Genomic DNA, 23,445 nt, shown 5'->3' on the forward strand with positions numbered 1-23,445 from the left:
TTTATGTCCCATAGTCCAGTCTAATCTTTGTCTGAAGAGTTGGCCTCACGAATGGTTTTAGTTTTGGGCTAACAGAGAGCCCGGGGGCCACATCTTTCAGGGTCTCTCCAGTCTCAATCAGACCATTAAATCTGGTCTTTTTACTAGAACTTGAGTTCTGCACCCCACTTTTCTCCTGCTCCATCAGGGAGTCTCTGTTGTATTCCCTGTCAGGGCGGTCATTGTGGTAAAAGGCTGTAGTCTTTGATCTTCATCAGTAAGTGCTTCAAGTCTTCTTCACTTTCAGCAAGCAAAGTTGTGTCATCTGCTTATTGCAGGCTGTTAATGAGTCTTCCTCATAAGGTTTTTCATTTGGCTAATTTTTTTCAGAAGTAGACTTCCAGGTCCTTCTTCCTAGTCTGTCTTAGTCTGCAAGCTCAGCTAAAACCTGTCCACCATGGGTGACCCTACTGGTATTTAAATACTGGTGGCATAGCTTCCAGCATCACAGCAACACGCAAGCCTCTACAGTAGACAAACTGACAGATGCGTGAGGACAATAAATATTAAGAGGACTCAAGAACTTACTCCTGTTATTCTCTCGGGGGCCATGAGTGGGGAAAGGGGAGGAGAAGAGAGGAAAGGAGCAATTTTCGTGATTTCCACAGAGCAGCTTCCAAGTCTAAACTCTTGAGACTCATTCATTCCACACGGGCTCGAACATTTTGGGGTCTGCGTGTAGAGAAGCGAGGACTGTGCTTGCCAAAAAGTGATGGTCAATTTTTACCTTTTTAGGCAGAATTCCTTTATTTTTAATTCTTTAAAAAGTACATCTTGGCTCCTGCTCTACTCTCCTTGGGTTGTATCCACTGTCATTTCTTTTAGTTAACACTACTACATTTTGTGTCCTGACTTGCTAATGTTTTTTAGGTAGGTTTCAAAACGTTTACATCCATTTTCTTAATCCCAGTGTTTTGTTGGTTTGTTTTTTAAGAATAAAACCTTTAAAGATTTTTTCTAATTCTTCAGAATCCCAACTCACCTACATAAAAATGCAATCATGTCTATTTTATAACAAAGAGGAAAACAGCATGATGTTCACTGTTAAGGAAGGGCTTGTGCATATTTCCAACGCCTCCCCACCCCTGGGATGTCCTCATAAAAGCATTCTATAAGAATATATTTTCATGTGATTGTAATAAATAAAAAAGAGCTACAATTTTATCACCTGCATCATCTGAGAGGGGTAAAACACCATGGTTATGTGTAGATTTTCTAGCCAGGCTATCTAGATTTGAATCTCCAACTCCATCTTTATTGCTTTGTGACCTTTAGGGTTATTCATCCCTCTAAGTCTCTGTTAGGTCACTAACAAGAAAGTAATAAAAATAGTATCCACCTCAAGGGATGTTGTGAAGACTGTATGTGATAATACATGAACACAGTGCTTGGCACAGTTAGGTTGTTATTATTGTTAGCTGCCATTGAGTTGGCCTCCAACTCATGGTGACCCCAAGCACAATGGAACAAAATGCTGCTGAGTCCTGCATCATCCCCATGATGGGTTGTAGATCAGACTGTTGTGATCCATAGGGTTTTCAATGGCTGATTTTAGGAAGTAGACTGCTAGAACTTTCTCGCTAGTCAGTCTTAATCTAGAAGCCCCGCTGAGACCTATTCAGCATCATATCAACACATAAGCCTCTACTAACAAAGGGGTGGTGGCTACATATAAGGTGGATTGATTGAACAGGAATCAAACCTGGGTCTCCTGCATGAAAGGTGAGAATTCTGCACCTGAACCTCCAGAATGTGCTTTATTTTCCCCCTGAAAGGGTGGCAATATAGTACTTGTTAGAAATACAGTCTCTGGGGCCAGACTGCTTGGGTTCCTGTTTTGGATGTCACATTCACACTCCCCAGTAACTTACTATTAAGATATTTGGGCAGTAATTTAAACTCTCTGAGCATTAGTTTCTTCAACTGTAAGGAGAGTATAACAGATCTCTTGTGAGGTTTAAATGAGATAACACGTGTAAAGGGTCAGTAAACGCTATTCAGTTATTATTGATGCTATTCAGAGTTAAATCAGGATTGACTTCTCAATGGTTGTTAGTTATGGGTTATGTTTTGACCCCCCGTATTGTGTGACTGAGAATGAGTCTTGGTTGATAGACTGTGTTCAGTGGTGCTCAGTTGTAGGTTTCATTAGAACGAGTCATGTTTATTGGAAAGAGGCCATGTGGTATGTGTATAATGGCCTGGAAAAATCAAGAAAACCTGGAGTATAAACTTAGCACGCCTATATCTAGTGTTGTAACTTTTGGCAAGTACCATGAGCTGTTGGTCCTATGCACATCCCCTTAATCTGGATGGTCTTTTTCCCACCCCTTCCCATTGCTGGGAGGGTTGGCTGTTAACAGTGCACGGCTGCTCTTTCCCCAGAGAATTGCCCTCAGCTGATGGCAGCTACCTAGTCCAGAGGTGTCTAGGAAGTTATGCCCCCCACCCTAGGGTGGCCCACAGTCAATGGCTAGTATGAACGTACAGATGCCCAGCCCCTTTACCTCAAGATGAAACAACTATCCATGCGGGATCAGGCTGAGGCTAGACGTCAGCTGAAACCACACCTCTGCTTGGCCACTGCTTCTCTTCTCTGCTTCCCTGACTTCCCTGCAGGTTTCTCTGAGACCATTCTCTCAACGAATCACTTAGACAAAGGTCCCGTTTTCAGGCTATACTTTCAGCGAACTTCACCTAAGGCCTAAGACAGCAAGATTCTGTGCCTCAGTGTCTCTAATAGAAAATGAGGGAGTTGGATTCATTTACACTGATGAGTCTGTTTTATGATTACAGGTTTTCATTTCCAGAGTCATTTTGTAGACTCTGTGACCTGATGTTCAGTTGTATCCATCCTATAACCTGTTTCTTTACTCATATCTTTCAAAGGGAGATAAGTTGAGGAACGATTAAAACCCAAACCTGTTGCTGTAGAGCCTGACTCATAGCCACCCTACAGGACAGAGTAGAGCTGCCTAATAGGGTTTCCAAGGCTGTAATCTTTACGCAAGCAGACTGCCGCATCTTTCTCCTGTGGAGTCGCTGGTGGGTTCAAACTGCTGACCTTTTGGTTAGCAGTTGAGCACTTAACCACCGTGTCACCAGGGCTCCTTGAGGAGCCATTAAACCCGAAAACCAATCCTGTTGCCAACGAGTCGATTCCGACTCATAGCGACCCTATAGAACAGAGTAGAACTGCCCCATATGGTTTTCCAAGGAAGGCCTGGTGGATTTGAACTGTCAACTTTTTGGTTAGCAGCCGTAGCACTTAACCACTACACCACCAGGGTTTCCAGGGTTTCCCCAGAACCTTATAAATCAAAATTTTTAATCAAGTAAGCATTGAAATGTTTCTCCACTAGGGGGAGCTGAGGACAGAAGTCAGGACGTTCCACCTTGCGGGAGGAAATTACAGTAAATAAAGGCTTTGATTTTGGGTGTAGAATACCCTACACTTTCCTGGCAAGGCCCCCCTTTACAATGTTTCCACTATATGACACATAGTTCTAGCTCTGATAGGATTCTTCCAGGAACCAGGTTTTAACCCCTAAGAAAGCCTTTAAACCCACACACCTAGACACTGATTGTATCATCTACAGAGTACTTATGCACACCCAAAATAAACCACATTGTAGTATAACTTAAGGAAAGTTAGAGAATATGTATTCATCGAGTATAAGCAATCCTTGGGGGTTATGCTAGGAAGAAGACCTCTATTAATGAGATATCCCTACTAGCTCCCTACTGATCACCAAGGAAGGAAGCCCCATGTGATGATGACCCACACTTCTTTTCTGGACGGTTCTCTAACTGTCCTTGTTCAGTTGTTACTCCTAATTGAAAATAATGCAAGAAAAATGAGGAAATAGTGTGAACATACCCGTTTACCTGTTGATTTTATTTTCCATAAAACTGGAGATTAGTCAGACAGTAGACTCATGACGAATCTGAAGAAGGTTTCGAGTTCTCTGTCTCCTCACTGTGGAAAATGTACCATTCTAGGGCCTGAATGTGATTCCTTGTTTACTGGGCTTTTGGAACCTGGCCTGTATACAGTTTTCTTGAGATTGGTAAGTAGAGGATTCAGTTTGGGTAGGACAGGGGTGGGCTAAAGCAGGGGAGGGAACAGGAGGCATCTATGGCCTTATGCTGTGCCAAAGCCATAAAACCAAACCTGTTGCCATCGAGTCTATTCTGACTCATCTACTGTCTAGCTTAACCTTCACGAAAGCTGTGTGTGCCACATGTTTTTCTCTCCTCATTACAGGTGTAAAAGCAAATCCCAAGTTATAGACATACAAAGTATGGAGCAGATATTTGAATTTGTCTCCCCAATCCATGGATTCGCCATGGGAAATAAATTTATTTGTTACACTAGAATACATTTAATTTGATGTTGATATTTGTTAGATAACATTACGTGATGCAGTTTATAAATAATAAATTGAGTGAGAAAAACTAAGTCAATTGACACTTGAGAAAATATTTATGATGTCAAATGACAATTTCACTGCATCAATTCAGTGAAAACAATGTCTCAACTTTTATGAGTCGGAAAATATAATTGACCCAGTACAGGCTTGTAAAAAATAATCATAAAACAAAAACTAAAAGAATACTAGCGTTCCCTTTTCCTTCTTAAAGGCACAATGCCATGTTATATTGATCGTTAATTTTACAGCATCCCTTTGAAGTAGGGCAGGGCAGGTCTTATTATCTCTATTTTGTATATTGGGAAAACTACCTCAAAGAAGAGTTAATTGACCTGTTGAGTCATTCCTTTAGTAAATAGCTAAATTTATATTAGAACAAGGTTTCTTGAATCTTAGCTGTGTAGTTTATCATTAGGCCACTTGTTCTTATGAAATCTTCTTTGGAAATATATGAGACCCCCAGATGTACAGGAAAATTAATTAATTAATTAACTCTGTGTTTTTTTTTTTGAGTGTTTACTATGCACAAGTATTACAGAAACCATGGAAGACACAAGAGGATCTTGAGTCACAGTACCTGTCCTTAAGATTCTTACAATCTGGTTAAAAGACAGAATAAATCACTCAAAAACCAGTTTCAGTCCCTTTATGAATTATTATTTAATTAAAATCACTGCTAGAATGAGTGATGCATGTGAGAATTCAGAGGTGTTAGAGATCACCGCGGTCATGGCTAAGTTACGTGGCCAATAGTAGGAGGTAAATTTCACGTTGGGCTTTGGAGTCTAGAGATGGGTGGGAGGAGGGAAGAAGAGGGACCAGGTGAACAAAGGTGCAAATGTGGACAGGAACACAGCACATTTGGGAGGATACGGTGGAGAACAGAGTAGGGGGAATGGAAGGTTTATTTTGGGGGAGAAGCGGCAAATAGATTTGGAGAGAATGATCAGGGACCTCAAAGGCCCACAGGGGAGGCATTGAGGAGTTTTGTAAGACAAAATCATATACATGTTCCGATGACTCCATCATAAGTCTGTTCTGACATAAGTCGAAAGCCTCATTTTTTTGTTTTCATTACTATTGCTATAGCCTGCTATACAGCAACGTTTTGAACAGTAAATCGTAACATTGAACATCTGCAAGTGAACATCTGAGAATGATAACATCAGCAAATTAAGGGCTGCTGCATGGTATGCAGTACATATTACTAACACTAAGATGTACCAAAAACAAAAAATAGACAGTCATAAGTGCGGTTCGTCATAACTCCAGTACATCATAAGTTGGGGACAACTGTAATACTTGTATTGTTACAGCAAGATAAATCGGAAGAGTATATAGTAGGGATTGAAGGAGGGAATAGAACTACATGCAGGCAAATTAGGTGAAATAAAATAATATATGTGAAATATATAACCCACATTAGTCTAGTGTCATTTTTAAAATCATGAGACATAATTCAGTTATGAAGTAATGAGCCCTAGGTCAAGGGTGATGGTTACAGTAAGGAGGGAATCATTAAGGAGAAAAACAGAGGAACAAGATCAATATGATTTTTTGACTGGTTGGAAACAGGGAGAAAAGAAGAGGGAGTTGTTATTTCCCTCATCTCATGAGAATCTTTAATCTTCATAGTTTTGGGGGTGTATCCTTTGCCCTCAGCTAAGCATATGCATTTAGTCTCTATTATTGATAATGTAGAGTAATAGATTCTCCCCATTAGTGATGAGAGATTTATATGGCATGACCCAAAAGGTTTTTGGGACAAGCAACTCATAATGGAGCCTTTATGGCCTCAAGGTGATTTTAATGAAGCCAGACTTTCATGTAATAAACAGAGGATTATTACTCCACTCTGGGGGCAAGAGATGGAGAACTGTAAAACTCCAGGCTACTTTAAAGGCACCATAAGAATCTATGAACATAAATTAAGTTTTAAGACTTAAAACTCTCAGAAAAGTTCTCTAACCTCATGGAACACCTCATGTCCTTTATCCTTTATCGCTCTTGAAACTCTTCACTAATCTTATCTTGGCAGGGAATTAGGGCAGAAAAATGGAGTGAAAAATGAAGAGAAAGGGGTGATGGAATAAACCAAGTGTTTCTCTGCAACGACTTGAAAATTATCTGTGATAACATTCATTCATTCAAGCCTTTCTTTCCAGGAGCTCCTGCTTTTCAAGAATTATGTTCTATATCCAAGAGATGAAGACACAATTAAATCATATATATGCTTTCAAGAAGCTTAGAGTCTATTGGTAAGACAGGTAAATCAAAATTTAAAATACACACAAGAAGTGCTGTAAATACTGTATACCCGTATGACTATGGGATTAAAGCAGAAGAAAGGTAGCTACAACAGAGCCAGCAGGGTGGGCCGAAGGAAGAAGGGGATAGGAATGCGGCAAGGGGAACCTGGAATCACTTCCAAGAGGAAGTGATGCTTTGAATTCCTTCCTTGTATTCCCTTCCTTCTCACCATTCCCACCCCTCCTTCACCTTTGCATCTTCCCTGTATTCAGGCTGTCAGGATTGGTGTTTTATTGCCTTTGGGAAGCAATGTAATAGCAGAAAGCAGAGGAATTTGAATCCTGTCCTGGGCTTTGAGTTTTAAAGGGCAGGCCCTTAGTGGCAGGACTGGGGTATGGATGTCAGATATGGGAGAATATGCCAGGAGTAAGAGCAGACTTTTCTGTTCTCAAAGCCTGATAAAAGAGTCCCTGGGCTCTGGGGAGGGAGAAGTTTAGAGTGGCTGCTTTGAGAGTGCAGGTACCAGTGGGAACTTGCATCTTTTGGGACTGAGCCCTGGGGAGTTGGGGGGCCTTCAATGGGGGGTGAATGATTCCACCCGATTATGTCAACCATCTCTAGCTCTATCCTTTCCAGTAGGTGAATACTTTAAACAAATTTTTTAATTATGATACATGTATAGAAACATTTATCATTTCTTTTTTACATGTACAGCTGAGTAACATTAATTATATTCATCAAGTTGTGCAACTATTACCACTGTTTCTAAACTTCCCCATCCAGTTGGTGAATACTTTTAAAAACACAACATGTAAGGGATACAGCAAAGCCCTTACCTCTCCTGAAGTCCTATGGGCTTCATCTTGAAAGGCGAAGGACACGCAGAGGTGGCAGCTTTGATCTCAGGAGTGCATCGGCCTTGAGGGTCCACGACAACATTCAGCACCTTGGGGGCCTGCTCAGGCTGGACCATGCTGTTCACTGTCTTTGCCTCGGACTGTGTGGTCTGTAACACGATGGGTGATAAGTGGATCTCCTGATTTTTCTCTTTATCTTGTCTCAAGGAAAGCTGAAATTTTTCTTTTAATCTATAGAGAATCTGCAGAAGGAGAGATAATGGCCTGTCACATTCTCTCACATTGAACAACAACATGTGACCTCCTCCATCCCACCTAGAAGACAAACCAAAATAAAGGTTTAATGATAATAAAAGTAAGCAAAGCCTTCTAGGATGATTTCTCACTTTAGTGGTATTAAGATTTTCTCAAAAGGATATACTTGTATTTCTGGTTATGGCGAGAATGTGGTTCACTTACTTTGGACACATCATTAGGAAAGATAACTGCGAGAAAAGGATATAATGGTTGGTAAAGTGGAGGACTGGTAAAAACAAGGGTGGCCCTCCGTGAGATAGATCGACACAGTGGTCAAAACAATGGACTCAAACATTGCAATGACCATGAAGATGGCACGTGACTGGGCAATGTTTTGTTCTGTTCTATGTAAGATCTCTATGAGCTGGAGCTGACTCAACAGCAACTAACAACAGTTATTTACACATACATATTAAATATGTATGGGCATGAATCTGTTCCTCAAAGACATGTTCAAAAGAAAATTTGACTAATGTTATGAAAATGCCAGATGTCAATTTAATCAGATGGGAGTTTTTACTTAAGATGGCTGACAAGGGAGGCTTGTAGCAATGAAATATGGGTATGATATGTATATAATTAGATATACACATTCAATACAGCATAGAAGAAAAAGCATCTTGCAAAGTATCAATAAAAAAAGTTATGCTATAAACCATAATTTCTTATGTTAATAAATATTTGCATCAGTCATATATTAACATGAATATATAGTATTGCATTGAGCAAATCTGCTGTAAAAGACCTCTTTAAAGTGTTAAAAAGCAAAGACGTCACTTTGAGAATTAAGGTGCGCCTGACCCAAGCCACGGTATTTTCAATCGCCTCAAATGCATGCGAAAGCTGCACAATGAATAAGGAAGACCAAATAAGAATTGACATCTTTGAATTATCGTGTTGCTGAAGAATACTGAATATACCATGGACTGCCAGAAGAACAAACAAATCTGTCTTGGAAGAAGTACAGTCAGAATGCTCCTTAGAAACAAGGATGGTGAAACTTCCGCTCGTATTTTGGACATGTTATCAGCAGGGACCAGCCCCTGGAGCAGGACATCATGCTTGGTAAAGTAGAGGGTCAGCTAGAAAGAGGAAAATCCTCAATGTGAGGGATTGACACAGTGGCTGCAACAATGGCCTCCAGCATAGCAAAGATTGTGAGGATGGTGCAGGATCGGGCAGTGTCTCATTCTGTACATAGGGTCACTATGAGTCGGAACCAACTCAATGGCACCTAACAACAACTATCTGGTAATACTTGACAATTATATTTAGGGTATGTATCTAAAAACAATTTGGACAACCAGGATTCTCTTTCTCACCCCTTTCCTCTCATAATTTTTATGCATTAGAAAAAAGCAGAAGTATCACTTTCCTCCATTCTCAACAGAGCTCTTTCCAAAATGATATTCATTTCAGAAATAGTAAGTTTCAACACTTTTAAACATTTAAAAGAATTGGAATAACTTTGTTGGGTCACTCCATGGGCTATATTGTGAAGTGGGCAAAATGTGTCTTTCACGTCCTTAGGCTCCCCTTTTTATAGGCCCCTTCCCCCCTTTTTTTTTTCCTTTTCTTGGGGCTGATTTCTTTACCCCATTTCCCGCAGAAACTAGGTGTCCTTGGGTTTCTTCAAGTCCTCTCTCAGAAAATTTCTTGAAAAGTTAATTCACAAGATGTGACTTAACCAGTTATCTGCAACTGTCTGAAGGTATACAGCACTGGTGGCATTTGCATCTTAAAAAGCCTTAAGCTAATTACATTTCTCTATTTCATTTCAGAAATCCATTAGCTGAATGAGTGTTATTTTAGGGGGAGGGGCCTTTCCTGGCACTTTGCAATCACATTTACTCTAAATAGTTACAAAGTTAATTCTGTCTTTCCTTCTCTTTCAAAGTTCCTGTAAATCCTAGTAATCTTTATATTTTAAATCTACTAGAAAGATAGATATATATATATTTTCTTGATACAGGATGAATAAACAAAAAAGAAAATTAGGGAAGAATCCACCTGAAATTGTGTAGGCCATAATTAGTTATGAGAATTTACTACAGGATAATTTTAGAAAATTTTGCCCAGTATTCTTAAAATGATACTGGGGAGGAAAAAGTCTATTTGACAAGATTAGATTATTAAAAAATCAGGATGAAATAAAAACACAACAATCTAAGATAAACAGTTGTCCTACTGCTATTAAAAAAAAATACAGGGAACTAGAAACTCAGTAGTAGAATGTAAATCTTTGTAAGCAATAAAAAGCAGAACTGACAATGCAGAAAATGTAATTGGTGGTAAAAACAAAAACAAAAAAGCCAAACCCATTGCCATTGAGTCAATTCTGACTCATAGTGACCCTATAGGACAGAGTAGACCTGCCCCCTAGGGTTTCCAAGAAGCAGCTGGTGGATTTGAACTGCTGACCTTTTGGTTAGCAGCCAAGCTCTTAACCACTGGACCACCAGGTCTCAGTAATCAGTGGTATGTATGTCAAACTCAAGAGACTGCCTGGAATGGAGAGCAAAAGGGTAAAGAGATGAAGAATGAAAACCAGAGAAAAGATGACGGATACAGAAGTCAGAGAAGACTTACCATAAACTATAAACCAAAAGAAACAAAAGATAAGGAAGTCATTCAAAACTATTTTCAGTACACACTATATATCATGTATTGTGAAAGATACAATGGATTCAGCTGTGAACAAAATAGACTGGAATTTATTCTTATGAAAATTAGGAGTATGGAATAAAAGGGTTTTTAGGCTAAAAAGGAACTGTGTATGTTTGTTGAAAGAGGAGTAAATATGAGAAGAAAATGGAGACATTCTCATGGTGTTGAGAAAAAATGTAGACTACAAAGGATGTATGAATTTCACACCTAGACAAATTGATGTATGAAGACACGGGTCTTAGGAAATATACTACCCGTGTACTCTTGTTGAAAAAAAAATTACTCAAAGATGTTCTTTAGTCATCAGAAAAGTGACTCAAAATTAACAACAAAAGAACTAGAAATTGTGATATAAAAGGGGCCTTTGGAGTTATTTAAACACAAAGTGAAAACTCAATTTAATGATGTCTCAGGTCTAACACCCCAGATTTTCCTAACAAGAAAGAAAGTTCAGGGAAGACAGAGAGGTAAAAAAAACAGGGGTTAAATTACGTGAAATGACTTTCTAATTAGGGCTGCAGAGGGAATCAGTTAAAATGGCCACTCGAAGTGGTTCTGGTCTCTTTATACATTAAGGAAACAGGTCTAGATAAGTAATGTGACTTGCCCAAAGTCAGCAGTTAGCTGTGGCAGAGCCAAGCCCTAAATGAAGTTCTGATTTGCCAGCCTATGCACTTTCCACCCTCTAAAGGAGCCCAGGTGGCACAACAGTTAAGTACTCAGCTGCTAACCGAAAGATTGGCAATTCAAATCCACTCAACCACTCTGCAGGAGAATGACCTGGTGATCTGCTTCCATAAAGATTATAATCAAGAAAACCCTATGGGGCAGTTCTACTCTGTTACATGGGGTCACTATGAGTGGAAAATGACGGCACCTATCAACATTTGTGCCGCTCTTCCCCACGCCACCATTCTTAAAGATGGACTCTGCAACCACATCTGCAGCAGATGTGAGTCTCAATACTGGATTTAAAAACTACTGAATCTAAGAGTATGTCTTTTGTGAACTGAAATAAAGTCTTTTTAAGGGGAAAGACTATGTACATATGAGGTATGACTAGAAATACATATGATTAACTGAACTGTCAGGAAATTGAAGAGAATCCTTGTTGTTTTTTATTTCAGTTCACTCCCTCATAACCTGGAAACTTTTATGCTGGTGATATTCATTAATTCTGTACAGTTAAATCTTAAATTTTGAAAAAAAATGAGTTCTGAATATTTCCATGACAAATGTTACTGTGGAAGGCAATAAAAAGTTGTCTAATGCTAAGTGGCAAGTTTCTTACCCTTAGTCTTACTATGATTACTTTCAAACAAGTATATTGTTTTTCTTTAATTATAGAAATGGAGCCCCGGTGGTGCAGTGATTAAGAGCTCTTTGCTAACCAAAATAAGTGTTTGGCTGCTAATCGAAAAGTCAGCAGTTCAAATCCACCAGCTGCTCCTTGGAAATCCTATGAAGCATTTCTACTCTGTCCTATAGGGTCGCTATGAGTTGAAATTGACTCGACAGCAGTAGGTTTGGTTTTTGGTTTTGTGGATAGAAAATACTGCAGATGAATGGCTTATGCCATTCATAGGCTACTATAAATAGTGCCTAAGGGTGGGAGAAGTTTGCAACTTACTTCAGTTTTCACAACCCTCTCAGGGTACTTTGCCACCACTCTGCAAAAACAAAATCCACACTAGAACAATACCAATTGGAAGACACATACCACATACAGGCTTAGCTTATTGTATTAAGCTAAACACATAACTACTAAAAGCAAGTTATTTTCCTGAATGAGAAAAGAAACAAATATCTCTGTACCTTTCCAAAAATATATTTAGTAGAAGATAATATATGTATTGTACATTCTAAGCTCTTCAAATATAGTATGTATGTCAGAACACTTGCTTGCCTGTTTACACTGGAGCCTTGGAAAAGCATATTTCAAAAATGAGAAAGCCAAGGAAATATTAACCTTCTCAATCGTTCTTGACAGGTCATTTTTATGACTACATTAGTGTAAAATAATCTCTCGCGCAAAGTCCTTCCCTACCATTCACGAGTTTATGTTCTTGATGAGGAACCTTTGTCACATATTTTGCAATCAGTCATCTATTTACTTCATCTCTGGTCAGAGGTCAACTTTTCAATATACCGCTGTGTGGTATGTGTACAAAGTGATTTCTATGTCTTTAATTAGGGAAAAGCAGAACTAGGAGAATGTATAATGTTTATAACCCACTCTTTAAAAATACTCTAGAGAGAGATTGGGCTGTCTGAAAAAATATTGAAGAATTTGAAGAGTTTGCTGCTTGGCAATAGGGCAATTGCCATGTTGTTGTGTGCCGTCAAGTCGGTTCCAACTCCTAGTGACCCTAAAGGACAGAGTAGAACTCACCCACAGGGTTTCCTAGGCTGGAATCTTTACAGAAGCAGATTGCCAGGTCTGGTCTCCCACAGAGCAGCTGGTGCTTTTGAATCACCGACCTTTTGATTGGCAGCCAAGCACTTCAACCATTGTGCCACCAGGGCTTCTTCAATTACCACAGACTTAAGCTATAAGGCAGTTCTCTTAAACTGGTAGGGATTTTGCCCCTCAGAGGGCATTTGGCAATGTCTGAAGATAATTTTTCTTGTCACAGTAAGGGTGAAGGTGTGCTATTGGAGCTAGTGGGTAGAGAGGCCAGGAATGCTGCCAAACACCCCACCTTATACAGAATGGACACGCCAAAACAGAGAAACAAAATGTCAATAGTGCTGCTATATGATCTTAAAAATCATTTCATAAAATGTCTTCATTTTGCATTTAAGTCCAGAGCTATTGGATGACTTATGCAAGGTTAGACATAAAGCCTAAAATCCAGGTTTCCCGACTTCCAGGCCGATGATCACTCAACTCTATTGTTCTTTTCCAAATTCTCACATCTTTCTTTCCAACCTCTTTCCCAAAGTGTCTGGAAACTGTGTCAGAGTTATGGGAAATAGTATATTTCTGTATATGAGAGCACTTTGTTTTAAGCCCAAAAGCTTGCTCTGAACAATGACAAGTCAGTATTTTTCCTTCATCTTTAAGAGTGGGATGTGATAAAGTCACTTGATCAATTGAAAAAGGAAAAGAAAAAGGAATATTGAGTGAGAAGAGCTGCAAAAGTCAAACTTTAACAAGAGGAAAAAAAAATAGCAGGAAGAACAGAACCAGAGAAAAACAGAAATGGGGGAAGCTAAAAACAATCCTATGAAGCTCTTCTGCAGTTTATAATTTTCATTTAAAAATATTACAAGCAAGTAACACTTAAAACATTCTATTTGGATTAAAATCGGTTCAGATTTTTAAATGATGCCACCAATTAACAGTCCATAACATTTTCTGCAGTATTTTACACTTAGTTCTGAAATTTTGTTCATTCATTCATTTTCTAGTTTTTTTTTTAATTTTTAAAAATTTAATAAGCATGAAGCAATCACTACTACATTCCAGAAACCAGACATTGCCGATGCAAAGGTAGACAGCACACAGCCCTGTCTGAAGAAGGTTTGCAGAAGAGACAAACGTGTAAAAATCCTACCCAGTATAAGATGCTAAGTGTAAAAACAGATGTGTGTCCTGGGTGTCTGGGTGGAATGTCTCTGATTAATAGAAGCACTCGCATCTGTTACTGGACATCTTTGTGACAAAAAATAGATGTTCATAAGATAGAGCTATAGGTCTAAAAGAAATCACAGTTTGACTCCTTCATATATGGACTCACAGTAAAGAGTGCAGACTTTTAATCCAGACAGACTTGGGTTTGAAACTCAACACCCGCCCCTACACACACACACACACACATTCCCACCACTGTGTGTTCTTGGTCAAGTCACTTATCTTCTCTGTATCTTGGTTTTCTCATCAGTAATCATAGAAGACTAAAATACATTGTAAAATATCAGGCATCACAGTAAGTGTGCAATGAATGAACTATAATAATAACTATTACTATTAGTAGTAGTACTATTAAGAAGGTTAGGTATTCATAGCGAAATGGTTTTCATTAATACAGAAAAAAATTGAAAATTACTTTTAGACATAGGCCTACCTTGGAAAATAGTTCTGGAACCAATCATTCCAGCTAGAAATCTAGTCTCATTTCCCTCGACCCCTAGGGATTATATATAGCAAATTAGAAAAGCATAGCTATTAATGTTCACATTAACCTGTGTTTATTGCATGATGCTCAGGCTATAGCAGGTGGTCTTAATAATTTCCTGCCTCTACTAACTAGACCATAACTAGAGAAACTCTACGTATCACATATGATGACTCCTCTATGGGTCTAACACGCCAGAGCTTTTACCAACCCAAACAGCTGTTCCTATGCATTTTCTTAAACTGTGTAACAGTATAGCAATCCAGCTTCTACACATCTTTTCCTACACATAATAAACACCTTTGCACTCGTTAATAAACCTCTAAGTTCATTTGGAGATCGAATTTAGATGATAAATGGCATTCTACCTATTATTTATTCAAGTTGAAGAATTAATTCTTCTTAGTAATAGACTTTCTCCACCTAAAACAGACTGAATGGATTAAAAGTTGCCCACACAATGTTTCTCGGAAAATTGTATTTGTCTATTTGCTGCTCCACCCACTCTACATTCACATTTGAGAGGTGCTTAAATAAGTCACACGTTTGAAAATGTCATGTCTGTCTAATTTTATGCCTGGCAACATTAAAAACATTTTTGTATTTTAAGGAAAGTAAACAATGTGCCACATTTAAAAAACGTGGCCATGTCTCAAGTTATTTTTACATAGGACTTGTAGTCCTCCATTACAGCCATTTACCTGTATAGCTTCATAATAAAAGCACGTGCTTTTCTTTTCTATGGTGTGTAGGAAGACTGGGTGCCAATAATAGTATTTGGTCTTCCATAAATATAATTAATGCCAGAAGGAAAATTCTGAGTTCTTTCTTTTCCTGTGCATTGAATCCACAAAATTATAGATAACAGGATGGAGTATATATGTTTGAGGATTACAACAGTGATAGCATTGACTGTTACTTACAGATTCAAGTAAAAAACTCACTTGAAAGCAAGATCATTATCAAAACCATTTGAACATTGACAAAGATAAGCTTATTTTAGAGAATCACTTTTGACATGCCCCTAAATTGAACTGTTGACTTGTCAGTGGTTAAGTTATCATCAAATAAACTGAGCTTCATTTTAATCCTATCTACTAGGTAGTATTTATTTTCCTATTATTATCAGTTCCTTTTTATGTACTGCAGGTTTTCTTGTTACTTTTTTTAAGTGACTTTTTCATATTAAAATTTAAGATAGTGTTTGAAATCTATCATTTTACTTGTTTCTTTCATTTATTTGACAACTATTTGAATACAGGGGTCCTGTTGCACAGTGGTTAAGAGCTATGGTGTGCTATGGCTGCTGACCAAAAGGTTGGCAGTTCAAATCCAGCAGCTGCTCCTTGGAAACCCTATGGGGCAGTTCTACCCTGTCTATAGCGTTGCTGTGAGTGGCAATCAACTCGACAGCAATGGGGTTTTTTTTTTTTTTTTTTTTTTGGTTTATTTGAATACAGAGTAAAAATGTTGCTTCTCTCTCGCTATTACCTTCACCCTCAAACATCTTTCTCCTCCCAGGAATTGGGAGCATTGCCTTCTAGGTAATCAAATCAAATAACTTTGGAGTCACCTTTACTTTTTTATTTCCCTCTCCTCCAGAATCAGTACAAAGCAAATCTTGTCAGCTCTACCTTCAAATAAATCCTCAGTCATTCATTTCTCTCCATGTCACTGCCACTGACCCCCACCCCCCTTCTCTGAGCCATCATCTTTTTCATCTATTGTAGTAGCCTCTGCAATGGTCTTCTTGCTTCTACAGGTCATCCCATCCTTTGTCGCAACTATTCTTCAGGCAACAGAGAATATGATCATTTAAATACACAAATCAGATCACAACAAGGCCCTACGTGCTCAAAACACTTGATTTCTGTTCTTCTTCTTGAACCCAGATCGCCACCAGTTGCCTTTGAGTCAACTCCGACTCATGGCGACTCCACGTGTGTCAGAGTAGAACTGGACTCCATAGGGTTTTCCATGGTTGATTTTTCGGAAGTAGATTGCTAGGCCTTCCTTCTGAGACACCTTTGGGTAGATCTGAACCTTGAATCTTTTGGTTAGCGGCTGAGCATGTTAACTGTTTGTAACACCTAGGGAATAAAGCTAAGCTTATTCCCACCTCAGACCTGTGCCACACACTGTACCCTTTGCCTAGGCGGTCTTTTTCTCACATTTTCATCTCTACTCATTGCTATCAAATGCCTCAAACGCCTGCTCCACTCACTCACTATTATGCTGTCTTCTTCACAGCACTTATGATATTTGATTTTTTTAAAAATTAACTTAATTTTTCACTGTGTCCAACTCTAGAGTATAGGCTTCAGGAGAACAGGGGCCTCATCTGTCTTGTTCTCTCCTGACCCACAGCTCACAGGCCTTTAACAACATGCCCACAGTGCATGCTTCCAAAGAGCTTGTTGATTGAATGAGTGGATGCATCTACCTAGCAACCCAAAAGAGAGCAATCACCTATACCTTTTAAGCATTCCTTATTTAATTGTTCTAGTAACATTAGAGCAGACTTACCTAGGTTTCTGACTTTCACATTGATGTTTTGCAAATATTGGGAAAGAAGAATTGTCCTCTGGCCCCAACTGGCTGAGGGTGTGGCTATTGCAGGTCCTTTTGCCACATAAGACCAGTATGTCATGCAGGGATTTAGGTAGTCTTGTTGGATACACATGGAGTACCCGGGGGTGCAAATGGTTAAGTGCACAGCTACTAATGAAAATGTTGGTGGTTCGAACCTACTCAGAGACATCTTGGAAGAAGAAAGGGCTAGAGATCTGCTTCTGAAAGGTCACAGCCATGAAAACCCTATGGAGCACAGTTCTACTATGACACACATAGGGTTGGTATGCGTCAGAATCTACTCCACGGCAACTGGTTTGTTTTTGGTTTTGGTTGGATACATAGGTGTTCCCTGGGTTAGGAATGCGGACTCTCAAACATATCTTGTATGGTAAAATTCTACCCTGCCCCTTTCTGCCCTATAGTGTCTTGGAAAAAGTACAGCCAGAATGCTTCTTAGAGGCAAGGATGGCAAGGCTTCCTCTCACGTATTTTGAAGAGGTTATCAGCAAGGACCAGTCCCTGAAGAAGGACATCATGCTTTGTAAAATTGAGGGTCAGTGAAAAAGAGGAAGACACTCAAAGAGATGGACTGACACAGTGGCTGCAACAATGGGCTCCAACATGGCAAAGATTGTGAGGACAGCGCAGGACCGGGCAGTGTTTCATTCTGTTGTGTGTGGGGTCACTATGAGTTGGAACCCACTTGACCACACCTAACAACAACAGGACTCAGAGTCTGCTCGTGAATCTACCTTCCCACTTTTCTCTTTATCCTTGCCTTTGCTCTTCTGAATGTTAATCCATTTACCCTCTTTAAAAGCTCCATTACTATGTATTCCTCTTTACCCCTTCCTATCCTTCCTCTCCGCCCATCCTTTTTCATCTGCAAGAGAGAAAAACACACTCATTGTGACTGACAAGAGAGAGCAGTACCTGCGATTTCCTGTATAAAAGAAAAGAAGAATCACATATTTTGAAGTGAAATTAAGCATAACAAGGAACCATACCCTCTAAAACACTAAAAAATGCCCAGAGGCCTCTGCTACAATCTCCACAAAACTTTCAGCCAGCCACCTCCTCAGTATCCTCTCATTAAAATTCTTTTTCTTTTTTAAATTTCCACCATTTAAGATATAAAAATCTGCTCTTTTATTCAATTTTATTCTTTTGTTTATTGTGTCATAACTTAAAATTTTTTTTTGTCTTTATGCCTGGACCATAAAGATGCCTCTGAATTCATAGCCATTATCATTATGATGGAAGCTTTAGGGTGTTTTTGCTACTTCCTGTATTTTGGTCTCTAGGAAATATGATTACATCCACCTTATTTGTGGCCTTAATTGTTCTGTATCTTTCAAGTTTAGACCCACTCAGCCTCTGACTTTCCAGACTGGAGTGCTAATATTTCTAACATAAACCCCTTCCCAGAAAGGGGGAGCACAAATGAACAAAATCTAACAAGACACTTAGCACTACTATTGATCGCAGATAAAATAAGTAGCATGATGTCTTTTCTGGGGGCATTTAAAAACTAAGAAGAAACACTTTTTTAAATATGGCAAATAGAAAAGAACATAGCTTCCAGGAAAAAAAAATACATTAAACCCCTTTCGTAAACTTCAGAGATTATGTTACATCAGAAAATTTGCAAAAGATTTGAAAAAGTTATCATTCTGCTTGCAAGGTAACTGTTAACTCATTCAAGACCAAATAGCACTGCCTGGTTTAGTGAGTTTAGGTTTATTTTTGGTTCTGTTATTTAATTAGAAATATGTGGTTAAAGACCACTAATTTGTAACGTAAAGAACTATTGCAGTATATACATTTTATATTATTCAGTCACTTAAAGAATTAGTTGGTAGTGGACTGTTTAGCCTTTGAGCCTATAATCCCCTCCTTTTCATGCCTGGTATTTTGTAGAATGCTTTCAAGGCCCTTCAGAAATAAGGAAATCAACCACTCCTTAGAGAGTAAGCATACTCTTAAGACATATTTCCTTTTTTTTTATTCCTGAGTTTCATAAAGATGATATAAAACAAGAAATAAAGTAAGCCCAAAGCGTGCCCATGAGACTGGAATGACTTTGAAGGCTTCAGTGACCTTGGTAAATCACCTTCTAAAGCTTCACACTTAGGGTTGATCAAGTTACTAGAAGCCTTACTGCAATTACAGCCTTATTATGCAGTTCCACAAACATAATTCCATAGGTTTTCTTTAGCACTCACTCTGCTGTCCGATGTCAAATGTACCCAACATGACATAGTCTTGTTTCTGCCACCAGTCTTCTCAACATTCACCTGAACGGCAATGTATCCAGTAATATTAAGCAGTGGGCTCAGCAAAGGATAAAATATATAAAGAAGCAAACTTACCATCAAACATGTTACTATAATAACAAAGATGCTGAGAAAAATGACAACAGCATAAAATCCTTCTTTGCTCCAGATTTTGTCCGCTTCATGCTGTCCTTGTAAAACATTTTTCTTTAAAAGCAAAACAGAAAGTCCAACATTAAATGAGAGCTTGGGTAGACTGGAGATCTTGTCAGACACTAGACATATTTTTAGCTTTATTCCATTCAGTGTAGTGGAACACACCTACGCTCTCTGCTGCCAGAACTGCCTCTCAAACCGATCTAAGACAAGGGACTGTAACCCTCGTACATCAGGTGATTATTTTATCAGGAGTAAACACGACTGATGTGGCAGACTCTGGTCCCAGGCTTCGTGCATATCCCTCTCAGTTTCTCTTGCAAACTACCTGGCTCATAGGTAAGAGAGTTATGTTCTTTTCTGTGTTGAGGAAATTGTTTCTGAAGCTTCCCTCACTCTCGTTTTATGTCCCCTCCCACAACACTGACACCCTGGTTCACTTGCTGCAATACTGCTCTTTACTTTTAAACAAAAGTGAAACAGGTGCAAGCGAGATCTCATGATGCGTTAATAAATAGCAATCTGACGGGATCATTTCCTTCTTTTGTTTACCCTTTTATCATTTTTTTTTCTTAAATAGAGTCTGCTTTGTCAAAATCTGATTAAAGTACCATCTCAGTCTTGCAAATTGTCAGGATGTTATATTTTATTTAGAGCAACAGAGAACACCAAAAGGTCCCGGTTAGTTGGTAATAAAAGGTAAAATAAAAAAATTCATTTATTTTATTTTATTTTTTACTTACTACTTTGGAGGTGGAGGGGTGGAGAAGCATGAATAAAATATGAATGAATCTCTTGGTTTTATTTCACTCATTCTTTTAAAAAATTACATTCACTGAAATCAAGTTTTAGAATGAAATTTTTAATAATTCAATAAAATTTGCAGACTTGCAGTTAAAGAAACTTTAACTTGAAACCAAATAGCTTATGATTAGGAAAAATGTATAAAGGCTAAATCAAATCAAATGCTTCCACTCATGTAAAAAGCCACTTTATTGAAGACTGCTTTTATTTCTCCCCTAGTGAGGGCACTTATCTGTCCTGAAACATTTTCTCCATAGATGAGAAAGGCTTGAGCAAAATCTATCTTGTAGGTGTCTGAACTTTGAAGTCACTTCCACTTATTTTTCAAGCTTTTTAAAAAAGTAAAATAAATTCAACATTAGTAAGTTAGACAAAAATAAAATATTTTCCTTGCAAAATGTTTTGCAAAAACTTTTATTTTGGTACTTAAGTGGGTCCTGGTTTGGAGATGAGCAAGATAGAACAAATCAGGTCTTTGAGTTCAATTGTGATTACAAAAACTATTTGGAGGGCATTTTACTTGCTTGGGGTAGTTGAGTTTCCATTTTCTTCACTTGTAAAACATTGATGGGCTCACTATAACATCCTGCCGACTTTTAAGACAAAGACAAATTCACAGACACAAGAAATGACTTTAAAAAAAACCAGAAACCAAAAAACTCGTTGCCATTGAGTTGATTCCAACTCATAGTGATCCTATAGGACAGAGTAGAGCTGCACCGTAGGGTTTCCAAGGAGCAGCTGGTGGATTCAGATTGCTGACCTTTTGGTTTGCAGCTGAGCTCTTAACCACTGTGCCACCAGGGTCCCAAGAAATGACTTAGGTATATATTATTTTGAAGGAGCCCTGGTGGTGCAGTGGTTAAATCGCTCAGCTGCTACTGGTAACTGATAGAGAATCAGAAAATACTTGCTTGATGAAATTTGCAATATATTACTTTGATTAGGAGGAGCCTGGTGGCACAACAGTTAAGTGCTCAGCTGCTAACCAAACAGTTGGTGATTTGAACCCACACAGCCCCTCAGTGGGAGAGAGACCTGGTGATCTGCTTTTGTAAAGATTACAGCCAAGAAAACCCTATAGAGCAGTTCTACTCTGTCACATGGGGTTGCTACGAGTCAGAATCAACTCAAGAGGCATCCAACAACAGCAACCCTTTGATTAGGAACAAAGTATCTTGCTAGAAATGACATCTTGGGTTAAGTGCTAACTTTTCTTTTACTCTCTGACATCAGCCAGATCATTTATTATTCCCCTGTCTCTATAAAGTTAGCTGGAAACTAATAGAAAATAAAGCCCTTGTAGAAATCAGGTATAAATTTAGAAATTAATTTTTTGCAGGTACTAAATAGCATCTATTACTTGCTATAAAAGCAAACTAATTAAGCCTTCAAGTAGGCAGCATAAACTTGTCAAGTCTAAGTATGAGCATCTGAGCTTTAGCTCATGTAAACTTTGAATAAAAAGGGGTGGTTAGGTTGGGTGGAAAAAGATTTTGTGTTCCTAACTTGGTTTGTTTCATCCTGCTGCCCCCTTCTTCTTCTTTTTCTTTTTTTCTGCTATAGTTCAATACCTCTTGAGATACTAACATGTTCCTTTCTGTTTAAGACAAACTAGTTTTGTTTTCTTTTTTAACTGAAGCAGTGATGATAGCAGAATTAACCATCCCCCACACTCCCTAGTTAGAAAAACACTTGTTTTGAACTCTTAGAACTTAGTCACCACGCTTTCTCGGTAAATAGATTTCCTTCTGACTCATGCTACTCCTGCTGAGCATTACTATACCGGTACAGAGATCTAAAACACTTGATAAGGGCAGGGTAATAAATGGCAAAGTTTATAGTTAAGATCCCACAAGTAAAAAGATTGTAACTCACAGGAATCTCCAATCTAACCTTTGCATAGGGTTAACCCCACGGTTTATAGATTTTGTCAGGGGCTAAGGGTTCAAAATTCAGATGCCCTGTGGCTGGGTCAAACCAATGCCACTGTATCATCTTTACGTCTTATTTCATAGCTATATCACTTTGCCCTTTTAATGTATTTGCAGTGAAAGAAGCTGATGGGTTTTGCTTTGTTTTATTGCTGAAAACTGGGGCAGTCTCCTGTATTGATAACCACTGCTTCTCTATATCCTGTTAAACTTGATATACTATAGTTTTCTTGTCTTTTTTTAAATCAGTTCTGATCCCAGATGCTGGGATTTAGGAGAGAAGATGATACAGAGACCAAAGCACTTAAAATAAAAATGAAGTGAAAATGTTACAAATTATCTGATGAAATTGATTGACTAGACAGATAAATGAGATGTATCCTACAACACTATGTTTTTATTGGATAAATGCCAAACTTCCACTGTGTTATGCACAAGGTAGGTGATTTGGTTTGAATGTTCTGACACATGTTGACATTGATTGTATTCCTCCCTCAACAGTGTATGGCTACATCTGTAATTGTTTAGACTAGACTGCTGGCTAATGTTCCTAGTTTGAAAGCATAATCATGAAATTCATAGATTAAGGTTTAAATTTATTTGTCATGGTTATTTCTTCTTGTAAAAATTCCATGAACAAATCAGTCAGCACATTGGCTTGTTATTTAAAGAAGGTAACTTCCTCCTTTGAAATATAAGACCTGTTAAATAGGAATAATTTGAAACTGAACAAACAAAACAAACAAAAAAACTCTATATATCAACGTAGAACTTATTGTTTATATAGGTATTTAACAAGTTGTGTAAAAATAATTTTAAACACACTACAGGGGAAGTCAGCACAACTGGACTAAACCAAAGCTAAGAAGTTTTCAGAATACAAGCAAAAACTTTGAGGGACAGAGTAGCAGGGGCAGGGGTCTGGGGACCATGCTTTCAGGGAACATCTAGGTCAATTGGCATAACGAAGTTTATTAAGAAAATGTTCTACATCCTACTTTGGTGAGTGGCATCTGGGGTCTTAAAAGCTTGCAAGC

The 23,445-nt window shown here is 38.5% G+C and overlaps 1 protein-coding gene across 1 annotated transcript in view; it reads right to left on the reverse strand.

The window, feature by feature from the left end:
* Nucleotides 1–23,445, reverse strand: part of PTPRR (protein tyrosine phosphatase receptor type R) — a 362,799-nt gene that overhangs the window by 114,898 nt on the left and 224,456 nt on the right. The window contains exons 5-6 of the mRNA XM_004386446.1: nucleotides 19,611–19,721; nucleotides 7,559–7,821 (exon numbers count right to left, since the gene is read on the reverse strand). Coding sequence (XP_004386503.1) covers nucleotides 7,559–7,821; nucleotides 19,611–19,721 — 374 coding nt within the window. The remainder of the gene's footprint in view (nucleotides 1–7,558; nucleotides 7,822–19,610; nucleotides 19,722–23,445) is intronic.

The sequence above is a fragment of the Trichechus manatus genome, unplaced genomic scaffold (assembly GCF_000243295.1).
Source record: "Trichechus manatus latirostris isolate Lorelei unplaced genomic scaffold, TriManLat1.0 scaffold00164, whole genome shotgun sequence".
Classification (NCBI taxonomy): Eukaryota; Metazoa; Chordata; class Mammalia; order Sirenia; family Trichechidae; genus Trichechus; species Trichechus manatus.